The sequence below is a fragment of the Mus pahari genome, chromosome 5 (assembly GCF_900095145.1).
Source record: "Mus pahari chromosome 5, PAHARI_EIJ_v1.1, whole genome shotgun sequence".
Lineage (NCBI taxonomy): Eukaryota > Metazoa > Chordata > Mammalia > Rodentia > Muridae > Mus > Mus pahari.
This window is the reverse complement of record NC_034594.1, coordinates 166,443,474-166,457,800: the sequence shown is the minus strand read 5'-3', so window position 1 is coordinate 166,457,800 and position 14,327 is coordinate 166,443,474. Positions and strand designations below refer to the sequence as shown.

General features: G+C 44.6%; 1 protein-coding gene across 1 annotated transcript in view; it reads right to left on the bottom strand.

The window, feature by feature from the left end:
* The window catches only part of Plxna2 (plexin A2), a 189,158-nt gene that overhangs the window by 152,610 nt on the left and 22,221 nt on the right, over positions 1 to 14,327 (bottom strand). The window contains exons 2-3 of the mRNA XM_021198674.2: positions 11,385 to 12,646; positions 6,637 to 6,819 (exon numbers count right to left, since the gene is read on the bottom strand). Of these exons, the coding sequence (XP_021054333.1) occupies positions 6,637 to 6,819; positions 11,385 to 12,572 (1,371 nt within the window). The 5' untranslated portion in view covers positions 12,573 to 12,646. The remainder of the gene's footprint in view (positions 1 to 6,636; positions 6,820 to 11,384; positions 12,647 to 14,327) is intronic.

Here is a 14,327-nt window from a genome sequence, read left to right as displayed (position 1 = left end):
ACTCACTTTTGGACTATGAACAGCCAGCAGAACACTACGTTTTATGCCTCAAACAGGGGTCACTAGAATTGAAGTGCACAAACTGCACAAAAGATGCAAAAAATAAATATGAGCTTAGCTTCCCTTTTCAGAAGGGTTCTGGGAGAATGGAAGCCCTTTCCCTGGGGCCTGGTGGGGGTCTGGATAGAGTTGAAAACCTTTGCCCACATCTGTCATGGCTGAGCAGGAGGACATACATATGGGGGGTATCTGTAAGTATGACTTATTCCTTGTGCCAAGGAAATGCCTCTTTTCCCAGCTTTGGGAAGACCAGTCCTCTAAACTCAAGGGGTCTATAAAACAACAAAACAAACACTGAGTTTGGTGGCAGGAGTCTGGGCAAGGAGCCAGTTTCATTACAGTGATTTGGCAGTGAGCTTTGGAGTCAGTACCCCACCTCTGTGATACAGGCTCTGGGGAGGTCAGAGAACATCTGCGGGCCCACCACAACTCCATATCTCAGCATTTCTGGGATGCCAGGGGACCAAGTCAGATGTCTCTAGTGTCAGGATAACCACTAGGGACTCTGGAACTACCCCCCAGCTCCTATTCCTGGCTGTTTACAGGATCAAGGATTCATGCAGGGAGAGAAGTGAATCATTTCCACCCTGAGGAACCAGTGGCTATTGTTCTTGTTCAGTAGGATTGGCAAGGAATAAAGTCATGTTTCCCAGATTTTCATGCAACTAGGCCTTCCCAGCTGCTACAGTGACCCCACAAAACAAAGGGAGCCAAGTAGCAGGTTAGGAACTTGGGTGTTAGGGAGGAAGTCTGTGTGAATGTCAGTATAGCCATGTGAGGTGAAGGGTGTATAAATGTGAAAATGCTACTTTTATTAAACCTCTGAGCACTAACTCTGGGAAGGAATCCTGATAAACTCTTCAAGGTCTAAATTGCTAATGCAAGAAGTTCACATTTTGTTTGGCTTTGCTTGAGGAATCAATTATGAGATTACAAGAAGATAGAGTAGGGATGTCAGGGTTTCTGGTTGGCTAGACAGATACCATACCTTGGTGAATTCTTTGGAAAACATAGAAACAATTTCCTTTATAAATATACTTTATAAGTGGCCCTCTCTAGAAATTGAATAGTCTCAGTGAATTTGTAAAAATGTTCCAGTAGTCAAAAAGTAAAGGGCTGCTAAGAGTACTAGAAAAACTGGTTATCTGGGCTTCTGTACCTGCCTACTACAGAGTTTTCATCTGATCCAGACGAGGCAGGTGTCTATGGGTGCTATTCCAGAGTCTCTAGGCAATGCAGGAAGTGCTTTTCCCGCTGCCTTATCAGCTAACGTCTCAGAGCACCTCTACTCCTTCTTCCAAATATTATCCAGAAATCATTCTCTTCCTGTAATTCAGCAGTTCTTCTGCTTCCATGACTTCTCATCCACTGCCAGCAATGGATCTGCCCACCCATCATGAGAGCTGTTCTCTATAAGAGCTTCAGCCATAGGAGTAAATCTTGGCATCTGAATCTATTCCAGTTATTGCAATAGGATTTGGCACAGTACAACCCAGTACATTTGAGGTGAGTTTACCAAGTCCCTAATGTGAGGTGTTTTATCTGGTCAGACGTTTGCAGTGTGTGGCAGCAATGGTTGAAGTGACAGGGTAAAGCATATGTCATAAGCACTAGGCAATAGACATGTTTTCTACAAGGCCAGGGCCAGAGAAACAGCAGCACTCACTCCTAGCTACAGCCTCAGTTCCAAAGGACTAGAGGGCTGAAGCAGAAAGCCACCTTAGCTTCTGCAAGAGCATAGGGTAGGATGTGAAGTGGTAGGTTAGGCAGGTGGGCAGAGTTCCAGGCACTGGGAATGGTGGGAAGCTCCTGAGCAGCAGCATCCTAAAACTTGAGTTAGTCCCTCCTCCACACACTCCTGTCTTTCCTGATTCAGCACAGTCCCTGACTCCAAGCCCTATTACCTTAGACTGTATACTCCACTCTTCCTTGGAGTCAGAAAGATATCTGAAATGAGTTTCCAGTTTCTGCCCCAACTCTTCCTCTACCTGCATGGACATTAACTCCCAGTGTATCCTTTTTTTCTGGATTCTCACAGCCTGCTCTAACCAGGAGGACATCATCATAGAGTACGGTGTTCAGGCTCTAGGACACCATACATCCCATCCCCTGTATCTTGCCCCAGCACCCCCAGCACCTTAGCTCTGCCATGCATATACCAAATACCTCTTTCTGACAGTGAAAAATTTTCAGCCATGTTCCAAGCAGCTTGAATTGCAAAGGCCACAGCTAGGGCATTCTGACCATCTGTCTTTGCTCCCATTCTCTGCTATAGCCTGTCTTCCATTGTCACATTGTCTTAGTTACTGTTCTATTGCTGTGAGGAGACACCATGATCAAGTCATCTCATCAAAGGAATCACTTAATTGGCAGCTTGCTTATAGTTTCAGAGGGTTAGTCCATGATCATCACAGTAAGTATGGCAGCAGACAGGCAAGCAGAGTACTGGAGCAATGGCTGAGAGCTTATATCTTATCCTCAAGATGGAGGAAGAAAGAAATTCTTTCTGGGCTTAATATGGCTTTTGAAACTACAAAGCCTACCCCCAGTGTCAGACCTTCTCCAACAAGTGACACCTCCTAATCCTTCCTAAACAGCCCACAAACTAGGGACCAAGCATTCAAATGTATAAGCCTATGGGGGCTATTCTCATCCAAGCTACCACATTCATGTTCCATTGAAGGAGTCAGAGTTTTCCTTAACAGTGGCACCATGGGAGAGATTCTACAGTTAGATGCAGGACTAAAGTTAGGGTTAGGTTAGAGTTAGTCTTTCTACTGTACCTCTTACTGGATACATCTATTGACCAGGTATTCATTCCCTCAAGTAAGATAGTTTGGTTATAACAACTCCTTCCCTATGTTATGAGAAAAGCTGGTTCTGCAGCAGCAACTCCTACATATCAACTTTTGGGGCCACATTGACTAAGCCTAATTCATCTTCCACAGCTTGATGGCTAAGCATGTCAACAAGTGAGAATCAAATCTGGGCTCAGCCATAAACTTGGCAAATTTCTTCACCATTTTTGCCTTTATGTCTCATCTGCAAAATGGAGTTGATAACAGCACCCACCTCAGAGTGACTACATCAGAGTTCAAGGGTTAGTAGATGTAAAGGTCTTGAAATGGTAACTAGAACATAAAAGGTGCTCAATAAATTGGATTATCTAGAGAACTGTCTTTATTTTTTTGATTTGCTCTTTTTCCTTGTGTTTTCAGCCTTGCAGAAATACATTTAACATAGCATGATTCCCACATCCCTGATGCCCTTGTTTATCTCAAACTTGGTTTCTTAACACTCTGTTATGATATTATCTCCCTCATAAAGTGGAGTCAATGCTGCTCATGATCTGGAAGCTGTTCTTCTGCTTCTATGGTGATGACTAATTGATTTTGATGAAGCTTGTAACATTCAATTGGATGGACTCTAATCCTAAATCCTTTTCTTGAGTTCCTCTTTGGGCTCAGAGCCATACCAGGCTCTCACTCACCCTTTTAAAGCAGAACCTGGTACTCTTCCTCTATTATGAGACCTTGAAGACTAGTCCCACACCCATTGCTTGAGCTGTTGCACCCTGTGGTGAAGCTTTGCTTGTCTTTCCTATCATGTAAAGAATAGTTCTCAGTCCTGCATGTACTCTATCTTGGCTTTGAGATCTCAGTTCTACTCTTCCTGTGTTCCACCTGCTGGTACACCAGAAAAGGAGGGCCTGGTCTTTGGGCTTCCTATGTGTATAAGCACCTAAGATCACATTGTGGTTATGCCCTTTTTGGTGAGTTCACTTCCTCTTCACTTCCCCACTCAGGAACATCCTGTTCCTACCAGCCTCTGTAGATGAGGACTGGATCGTCTGGGAGACGCCTGGCCAGGCAGGGAAGAAGTGAGTAGCTCTGACGCACCCAGATTACCTCCCCTTGCCTGACTCCTAGCTATTTTTTCTTTATTTTCCTTCCTGTGTTGAAAGAGCTATGGAGCCTGAACCATGCTAGAATTTCCTGGGGACATTCCATAAATTCTTCATGGGCTTTTTCTCTAGAGAGGGTGGGGATGAGTGGCTGGGTAAGTGGGAGGCTGCTAGGAGCCAGGTATGGGTATCAAGTACCTCAAAGTAGTGTGGGTAGAGGAAAGGGTAATCTGCTCAGAGGGAAAAATGGGGGTATCATGAGGTCATAGAAGCAGTCAAAGGCACGGCATCTCACAGTAAAAAGTCATAGACAACTAACAAGCTGCAACATGAAGTGGGCAGCTATGCCTGAAGCCTTGCCCTTGAACCTTTTACCTCCACAGTGACTAGTCTGCTAGGGATCCTACAAAGCCCAGAGAACTCCTTGGACCAATCCCAGATATGTAATGAGTGAGATGCATGAATACTAGGTGGAATCAGTAGATATTCCCTTGAGGTCTGGGTAGGCCATTCTTTTTTTTTTTAATTAATTTATTTATTTTTTTTTTGGTTTTTCGAGACAGGGTTTCTCTGTATAGCCCTGGCTGTGCTGGAACTCACTCTGTAGACCAGGCTGGCCTCGAAGGCCATTCATCTTTTACCTATTAATACTGATTTCCTAGTTTAGGTCCAAGGCCAGAGAAAGTATAGACAGTAGCCTTTGACTGAATGAACTCTGTAGCAACTCTGGATCTGAAAATCACTCAACCCCCATACCACTGTTCCACAGCTGTTTCTTGAAGTAAAAAAAGAATGACAAATTTGGGGGGTCAAGGTAAGAAACAACTAGCCTTATTTCTTTGTCAGAATCAGTTCCTCTACTTCTCTGAGCAATGGTGGAATAATGAGGGTAGTGGGCTAGAAGATCTCAAGGCTTTTCAGAAAATTGCTCTATTTTGCAGGGCTAGTTCTCCTGTGTTAGGCTTAACTTACAGTGAAACCTTGGTGATGGGCTTAAAGAGAATTAGTATAAATAGTACATCCTTTAATAGGACTCCCAAAAGAGTAAAGGAGACAGAGTCCAGACCAGCAACTAGAAGTGAGGGAACAATGAGTAAGTACTTCACTGGCCTAGCAGCCACTTCTGCCACCCCACAGACACCTGTACAATTTTAGAGAAAAGCACTGCCTTTGGTAGACATATTAGAAATAGAAGCCTCATAGGGCAGATGTTTAAGAACATGGTACATGGCCTGCTGAGTATTGCTTCGGTGATATTCGAACTTTCCCCCTTGCCCAAGTTCCACGTGTCAGGCAAATGCACTCAGCTGGATGATGTAAGCCTTGCTAACCAAGGAGGTAGACAGACTCCGGCAATCTAAGCAGAGATGTGACTAGCAGAATATACTACTTCCCAACCTCCGGGAGTAACTCCTCTCTCAGTGAACAAATCTCAGGGAATGACTCCTGCCTGCCCCAGCTTAGGCAAACAAATGATAAGACCTCATTCACCCTCTCTTCCACATGTTGAAGCCAAGTCATGTTCATAGCTGTGGGGCAGAGTATTGGTGCAAGACAGAAACAAGCAGGAGCATTTCCCAAGAACAAAGAAGGGGTCAAAGGGATTTGGAATTCCAAAGACCAGAGAAGTTTGGAAAGTTCTCTATCTTCTCATAATTCAGACTAGTTCTTTCCATTTTCTCTACAGCAACTCTGAACAAGAAGAAAATGGAAATTCTTCCTCAGATTCTCTCCTAGCTCTCTTCTTCCACACTCCCCAACAGCAACCTCCCAGGGCTCTAAAAGGATTAGGAGAAGGAAGCCTGATAATGTCAACATCAAAGGGTGAGGTGCAGCAAAATCTTGTCTGTGCCTTGATACACAGATGCCAGGACTAGTGAGGAGTTGCATGAGAGTCAGCTTGCAGGGAAAAGGGGATTAGTAGGGACTAAGAATGTAGCTACTATAATCCCACATAATGAACCACACTGTGCTCCTTCTCCACACCCTAAGCACTCAGCAAGCAGGTACAAGCCACTGGCTTCAGCCTCCCTCACCAGAGGGCTCCACTGTTGAGTCCCAGACAGCCTGTTCCCTCTAGCTTGTAGGGTTGCCCAAGGAGTCCTGGAAGATGTTGCCTTCCTGCTGGCTGCTGAGATTTGGGTAACAAAGTGGGGGAGGGCACTCTGCATGACTCTCCTCACTGGAAAGTTAGGTAAATGATCTTGTCCCTAGGTACCAACCATGTACCTGAGGCCAGCATCCACCATTACAGCTCTTAGGACCCAAAACCTGCTCTAACCAACTACTTTCAGTTGTAGTATCTGGGTCAATATCTGATCACAATATCTGGGTCACAGGTAGGAACTGCAGTACATATGATTCACAATGTGGACAACAACAACAACAACCAAATAAACAACAAAAGTTCTACTTAATTTGGGAATTAATTCTTTAGGAAAAATACCTTTCCAATATCTCAATGTCTGGCAACACTGAAATACATTTGTATTTCCTCGGTATTCACTGATGGGTAGCTGAAGGAAACAACTAAAAGCTAAACCACAGAATGGATCCCTATCTTTTTTTCCATTCCCTTCCCTTAAGAAAACAAGAAGCTGACTATAGTTAAACCTCCATTGACCTTCAAGATCCAGTCCCTTAACTGAGGCTGCCAGGCCACCAACTCTTACCTTCTTCAGCTTGCCACTCTTAGTTCCCACAAAAACCACACTGTAGCCATTGTAAACATAGGAGGCCACAGAGGTCAGGCGGTCCCTGCTGGTGGTGTACAAGGTGAGTCCCTCCACAGGAGTGGAGCCTCCCAGAGGCTGGTTGATGTCCAGGCCACAGAAGTTATCATCGATGGGGACTGGCTGGAAGGACAGGAGAAAACTGGAGTAAATCACACTGAAAAAAATAGCAGGATCACTTCAGACTACCCACCCACTGCTGTCATCCAGGCCTCAGAGAGGCTCAGGTCTGGAATGAAGGATCTAACATGGCTCACATTGGCATCTTGGCTCCCATGGGACCAGATTGTGAATGATTAACCATCTTTACTCACTCAGAACCATGTGTCTACTTTTTACCTTTCTGCCAGGAAAGTCAGGCTTAAGTCATAAAGCTAACTGCTTGAACTCACCTTCTGGTTCTTTTCATGTCCCCTTAGACCATGTCAGTCTGTGCAGATCTGTCTCTGTCTATTTTAGACAGGATTCCCTCAAAGGATATTCAGCCTAGAGGCAACATTGTAAGATTCTACAGGCAGAGAGGTTACCTGTTTGTTCTTTGAGCAAGCCAGTGTTTCTTGGGCTGTAGAGTTTTTTTCCTTGAGGCATGAGGAATTTTAAACCACTGAACTATAACTACTACCTGCCATCCTGGGGACATATGGTAAACGTCATAATATTGGATACTATATTTTGCTTTGGGATTTCTTTTCTTCCTGCCTGCCTCCCTCCCTCCCTCCCTTCCTTTCTTCCTTCCTTTCTTTCTTCCTTTCTTTCTCTCCCTCTTTCATCTTTGTAGTTCTGGGGGGTAACTCTGGGGTCTTTTGAATGCCAGGCAAGTACTCTGTCACTAAGCTATTTCCTCAGTCCTTCTTTTTTAACTTTTTATTTTGAGACAGGTCTCACTAAATTGCCCAGGCAGAGCTTGAACATGTAATTCTCCTGAGTTAGCCTCCCCAGTAGCTGAGATTACAGGCCTATACCACCAAGCTGTGATGGAAAATCTAATCTACATTAAATTTTTCATTTGGAATGATATATCCCCTACCACTTTAGAAAGAATTATAGAGGATTAAATGAAACAGTATATGTAAAAGACTTTTATTGATGTTTGTCACTATCTCTTGCACATTATTGGCGTTTGAAGAGATTTCCTCTTTTATCAGCCTTTGAAGGGATTAGAGGTGGTCAAGGAGGAACTGAGTCACTTTGAAAGAAGGCTGTCTTGAATAAGTGAGAAAACTTGCTGTGCAGAGAATGAAAAGACTCATTCCCACCCTGTGTCCTGACTGAGTCCACTGTGGGCCACAACATCTTCTTTTGGAGCTGTCAAAGGAAGAATTGGATGGATAGTGTTGTGCTCTGAATGTGAATCTCCCCACTACACACACACACACACACACACACACACACACACACACACACACNCACACACACACACACGCCATAGGCTTGTATATTTGAATGTTTGGTTCCTAGTTGGTGAACTGTTCAGGAAGGATTAGGAAGTGTGGCACTGGAGGACATATATCACCAGGGGTGGGCTTTCAAGTTTCAAAAGGCCACAGTAGGTCCAGCCAGTCTCCCCCTGCCTCTCTCTCTCCCTCATTCCCTCATTCCCTCTTTCTGAGTGAGGAGAGGAAAGATGGGAGGGAACTTCATGACTCTTGAGGATAAGGGTTACATAGAGCCGAGCACGAGACTGTGCCTTGATGCTCCAAGACTGTCCAGCATGAAATCTTGCAGTAAAGGCCACAGATTCTGGACCAGAAAGACCCTGAGTGCTATGGGAGCTGTTGCATCCTGGTCTGGAAAAAGCTTCCAGGAAACAGAAGATATAGCTGTGAGCAGAATAGAAGCTTCCTTCAACCTTGATTTTATTTTATTTTTTAATATCTTCTTTGAGGAGGAGAAAGCTGACTGATGCTTCATTTCCTCAGAAAAATTGGTTAATAAACTGGCATACATTTTTTCCTCAGCCTTGTGTTCCCTCCTCTGTTCTGACAGGAACCAGGACATGTCTCTGTGTTCTTAGTATTTGTGGGCAGCTGCTACTCCTACTACTGGCAAGAATGATGGTTCTAAACACAAGCATAAGCACTTATAGGAAAAACTCCAAGATTTAGAGTAAGAATGACCATGAATTCTGGTGGCAGAGATTCCACACTGCAACCTGGAAGGGAAGAAGCCATGGTATGCTAATGCCAGCTTATGAGAGATGTCTATGTGTGCATCTACAGTCATTGCTGTCACTCCTGTTTGAAGCCATCCTCCCTGGCAGTGTGTTTATACCATGGGAATTGCCAAGTGCTGTAGACCAGGGCTCTCCCTCTTCCTCTGTTGTATGAAGTCAGCTGCTTATTATTTTCCTGGATGCTACTGGGCAGTGCCAAGCAGGCAGCTACTAGCCACTGCTCTCTACACTGGCTGTCTCTTTCTCACCCTTGTTCTGTAAGTAGTGGCTGTTCAATAAGAGTTAGGTAATCTTAATTTTAGCCATGTCCTTACCATATTAGCTGCATATCTTTATTGTTACATGCCATCACTAGGCCTCAGTTTTTTTCCATCTATAAAATAAGAGTTGAGTAGGGTCTTTGTCAAAAGTCTTTGTAGTCTGCTTTCATGGTTTCAGTGTTTCCCACTACTTTTCCAGAGGCTGGGAGACCTACAGAGTTGTAGGTCTGTTGTCTAAACAGAGTTGTAACCTAAACCAGTTTCTGAGACACTGTGGCAGAAGTGAAAAGTTCTTGCTGTCAACTGTAGGTTTTTCTGATTTCTAGTTCAGTCATATGAATGTAAGCAGTTTACTTACCCACTGAGACTTTGATTTTACTATCTACAAAAGGCATGATAGCTAGTGGTTTACTTTCTGAGGATCTAGTGAGGTAATCAATTGCTCAAAACAGCCCTTCACATATAACTATATTCTTGGAGTGTTGGGTCCCTTTCCTCATGTTTTTTGTGGAAGCAATATTCAAATCTTATATCTGAAATTTACATGTTAGTCCACAAACTATATTAAAGTCAAGTTTGGGGCCATGGCTTCTCATTGATTTTTAAATTTCTCAAAAGTCACTAAAGCATCTCTAGTTTCTATCTCTGGGGTCCTTTTACTATAGGTATCCAGGGAGACCAACATTTTGCACATCCTACTATTTTGGTGCTTGAAATGGTATTGCCCCAAGGGATGACAAGAAAAAGAGTTGTTTCCTATAAGGCAGTAGTTCTCAACATGTGGGCCATAACCCCTTTGGAGTTACAAATCAGATACACTGCATGTCAGATATTTACATTACAATTTGTAACAGTAGCAAAGTTACAGCAACAAAATAATTTTATGGTTGGTGGTCACTACAGCATGAGGAGCTGTATTAAAGGGTTACAGCTTTAGGAAGGTTGAGAACCACTGCTACAAAGCATTTGTCCTTCTAGTCATCATGCCGTATTTCTGATGTCCCATGACTACTAGCCAGGGCTTGTCTCTCTGTACCACCACTGGAACAGAGCAGTGTCCTCTTCCTTCTAACTTTGGCAGAAAGGCAAGCAGGAATCAGCAGTTTCCTCCTGACAAGGCCTGCTCTGGGCCATGGGAACCAGAGTGAATGCTGCAAGGGGTTAACCCTTTCATTTCCTCTCCACTTCTTTTGTTTGTAGAGGGTCCTTGATCATAGAACTAGAGTGCTATAAAGCAAACAAGAGACACCTAAATCCAGACTACCCCATTTTATGAAAGTAAGATAAAGTAGGCAAATAACTAGTCCTTCATTACTATAATTAGCAGTGGTAATCCTAACTGCTCTTTTATTGAATGATTAATGTGTGCCAAGCATTTTATTTTAATAAACTATTGATAACATGATTCTCATAATAAAAAAGAAAATAACATTATTTCTATTTTAAGGATGAAAAACTCAAAACTCAAATAAAGCACATAACTTGCTCAAGGACACATAGGATACAGGTGGAAGAACTTATTTTTAATCTAATTGATTATATGTCAAAGCTTAAGTTCTTATCAAGTATGCTGTGGTACCCTCTCTTATATGCTTGGATCAAGCTGTGGGGATTCCTTGATGTTTATCTGATACTCAGGCATGTTCAAAGTTCTTTGCACTTGCTGCCTCTCTCTGAAATGCCTTTCCCTTATTTAGTCATTGCTCAAAATACTACTGTCTAAATTCTCTATTGCTGATCCCTACTCTGTTTTATTTTCCTTTAAAGAAAATTTGCCATTTGGCAGGCAGTGTCATTTTATTTGTCTGGAAGCATCTCATATAGCCAGGTTATCCTTGAACTCATGATGTAGTAAAGGAATGACCCTGGACACCTAATCCTCCTGCTTCTATTTCTTCCAAATGCTGAGATTACAAGTGTGTACCACCACATCCAGCTAAGCTGTTTTATGTCTTGACTTGTCTTGCCTCACTAGCAGGTAAGCTCATGTAGAACATGTAGCTTAGTCATGTGGCCTAGCAGGCACCAAAAGCAGTGCCTGGTGCACTGTAAGCATACAGGGTATGCATTAGTAATGATTTAAAGAATCAGCAAACCCATCCCAAGAATCGATATAGGCAAGAGTCTGTATACTCAGTAGTTATCATCTGATTGCCTGAAACCCTTTCTTATCTATCCCAGGCCCTTACAGGCCCAGAAACTGAAGGTGCAGAGGAACAGAGACATTGGGAACAAAGCACATGGTGGTTCCTTACCGCCTTGGTGCACTGCACATCCTTTCCTAGCAGCCAGTTGAGCTCCAAGTTGCCCTCTCCGTGGTAGCAGGACTGCAACCGCTCCTTGATTTGCAAGTTGATAGCCCGGATGGGGAAGGCACAGAGGGCAGAGTCATCAGGAGGGTGGTGGTACTGCTTCTGCCCCTTGGAGAAGATGGCAAACAGGACATCTTCGTCGCTGCTGATGTTGAAGGCCTGAGCTAGAGCTTCCCCTGGCTTTGCAAGGTAAGCTGCCTGCAGAAGGCGGTATTCCACCCCAGCACGTGTGCAGCCAAAGGGTAGAGACACATAGGAGTGGAACTTGGGGTCATCCTTGCAGAGACGCACGATTCTTGAGGTATAGAAGAGGTCTCCAGCTGAATTGATGGCCATGCCATCAGGGGTCTCTGGCTGGACAGTGAGAAAGTAGACAAAGCCCCCACTGGCAAAGCCATAGATGTAGAAGATGTCGAAGTGGGAGACCAGGGCTAGGGTGTCAGAGGGAATCTTGATGAGGGAGGAGACAAAATCACTGTGGAGCTCATAGTCTAGCATTGCTGAAGACTCAGGGTCACGGGGCAGCTTGCGACTGGACAGGGTAGGGAAGTAATCCTGCTTACCATCCACAGCAGTGCCGATAAAAAGCTTGCCATCTTCCCCCTCAGAGCGCACAATCACACCATACATGGTGCCTGTCTTATTGACACTGGACAAGTAGTGTTCCTTCTTGTGGGATGGCTCCACCAGGATGAAGAGGTCATCTAGCCGCAGGAGCTTGCAAACACCCTGGTAGAGGCTTCCACAGGCCAGCAGGCGATTCTCAGAGTAGTCAATGATCAGTAGTTTGTTGACATTGTTGGTGAGTGTAAGCACTTCACTGCAGGGCTGTACAATGAGGGGTGGGTAGCATGCCTTGTTGTCCTCTTCTGGCCCTGTCTTGTGAGCCACCTGGATGGTGAGGTTGCCAGTCAACTTGTAGACACGATTGATAGCCCCCACATACACGGCCCCTGTTCTCCGGTGTACAGTCAAATGGTTGAAAGTCCAGTCACGATTCTCAGAGTGGAAAGTGCTGTACTGAGGCATACCTGTGGTCCCACGAGCTAGCAGGAGCCAGGCCACTGAGAGCAGTACCACAGACAAGTTGTCAGCCTGCATGGCCCGCAGATAGAACCTCCTCTGCTCCATCCCTAGAGGGGTGAGGCTGGGGGACAGCTCCTCTGTGTATTACTCCACTTTTCAAGATCAGCTCTCACATGGTTCTGAAAAATGGAAGACCAAAAGTAAATCCTATATGAACAGTATTGCTTTACCAGGATTCTCAAATCCAGCTGGTGCTATGAGTTTCTTTTGCTACATTTCAGTTTTTCTATTTTTAACATTCCCCCCCCCCCCGCCCCGAAGGGTTGCTAAGGGAATCCCATTATCATTGGTCTTTAGCCATTATGCTGTATAATACGCTTTTGTTTGTATGTTTTATTTACACTGTAGAAAGCATCTTCATTTCAGGCCTCTCAAGACATTGGCTTTCTCTCTCAGAGAGGTTAAAAGACTGGGGTTCACTCAGTCAGTCCATGCCAGTGCAGGACTGAAATATCTTCCTCATATACTTACTTTAAGGTACCCTCTATTCCAGTCTGATATGCCAATAACATTTCTCCTTATCTCAGACTCTCTTTCCCTCACACTTCTGGGATTCTATACTTTCTCATGCTCTGATATACCTAGAGAGGGAGACATGTTGGTCACCTCTACTGATGTCCCTCGTTGTTCCTGAGAGAATGTGCCCTGGTCTGTAGCTGTTATAAAATTATTATGAAAAATATATTTGAAAAAGACTAGACTCTTAAACCTACTATCCAAGAGCCTGAAAATCCCCTAAAATGGCAGGTGATGCTATCCCTCTGTGACGGACATAGCCATCTGCCTCATAGGAGAAGAGTAGCTGAGTTCTAGTAACCCCTTGGCCTTTTTTTCTTCAGGTAGGACAGCAGGAACCTTCATTTTTCCTAAAAGCCTGAATGGTTGGTGGAGCCCAGCAGCATTACCTGAGGCAGGAATTCTGGTGAGAAATACTTGGTCATCAATAGAGGAAAAGAAGTCTGAAGGTCAGTTTTATCTGGTCACTGCTGGGGAAGTCTGGCTGTTCCATCATCTGTGAATTTAGCCCTGGGCCTTGATCACAAAGCTGTCTCCACTCTTGAATGCCTTTATCTTGTCTGCATTCCAAGAAGTTGCCAGAGAGCAGAGAGGACCCCTGAGGATATCCACTAAGACCAGCAAGGGAAGATGCTAGGCAAGGGGATGAAGGTCAGGAAGCCCAGTCATCTTTGGACTGTCTTGCTTACCCTGACTTTTAGTAAGAACAGCAGTGGCCTGGAAGCTGCACCAGAAGAGGCAGCAATCACCTAACTAAGAGAGCCTTTCTTAAGCTGAATAGAGTGCCTGGGCAATCTTGCTGACAAGTACTGACAGAACTCTGGGTGTACTGACGCCAGGAATGGAAACACTCCAGCTAGGAAGGAGAATTTGCTCCCAGGTACCTTAGCAGAGGTTGGCCTGCCTGCCTGTTCCCTCAACTCCCCAGTCTGGCTGGACTGGGTTATAACTAGTCTGACATCATGGACTGGGTTATGACTAGTCTGACATCACCCTTAGTAGCTTTTTCCTTGTATATTTAGAGATTCTCCTCCCTACTCCTCCACTCTGTAGCCTAGGTCTGCAGCCACCATTGTGCCAGGGTGGTCCCACCTGACTCTTCCTTCAGGGGTATTCTACCAGTGTTCTAGAGGTAATTTGTGTGGTCCCAGGCTTCCTTGGAAAGAGGAAGGCAGTGCAGGCTGGGGCTGACCTTAGCTACTCTGACACAGCCCTTCCGGCCCTAGGAGCAAAGGCTCCCAACTTACCCAGCTTTCAGTTTGAAAAGCAGTTATTTTTAGCTAT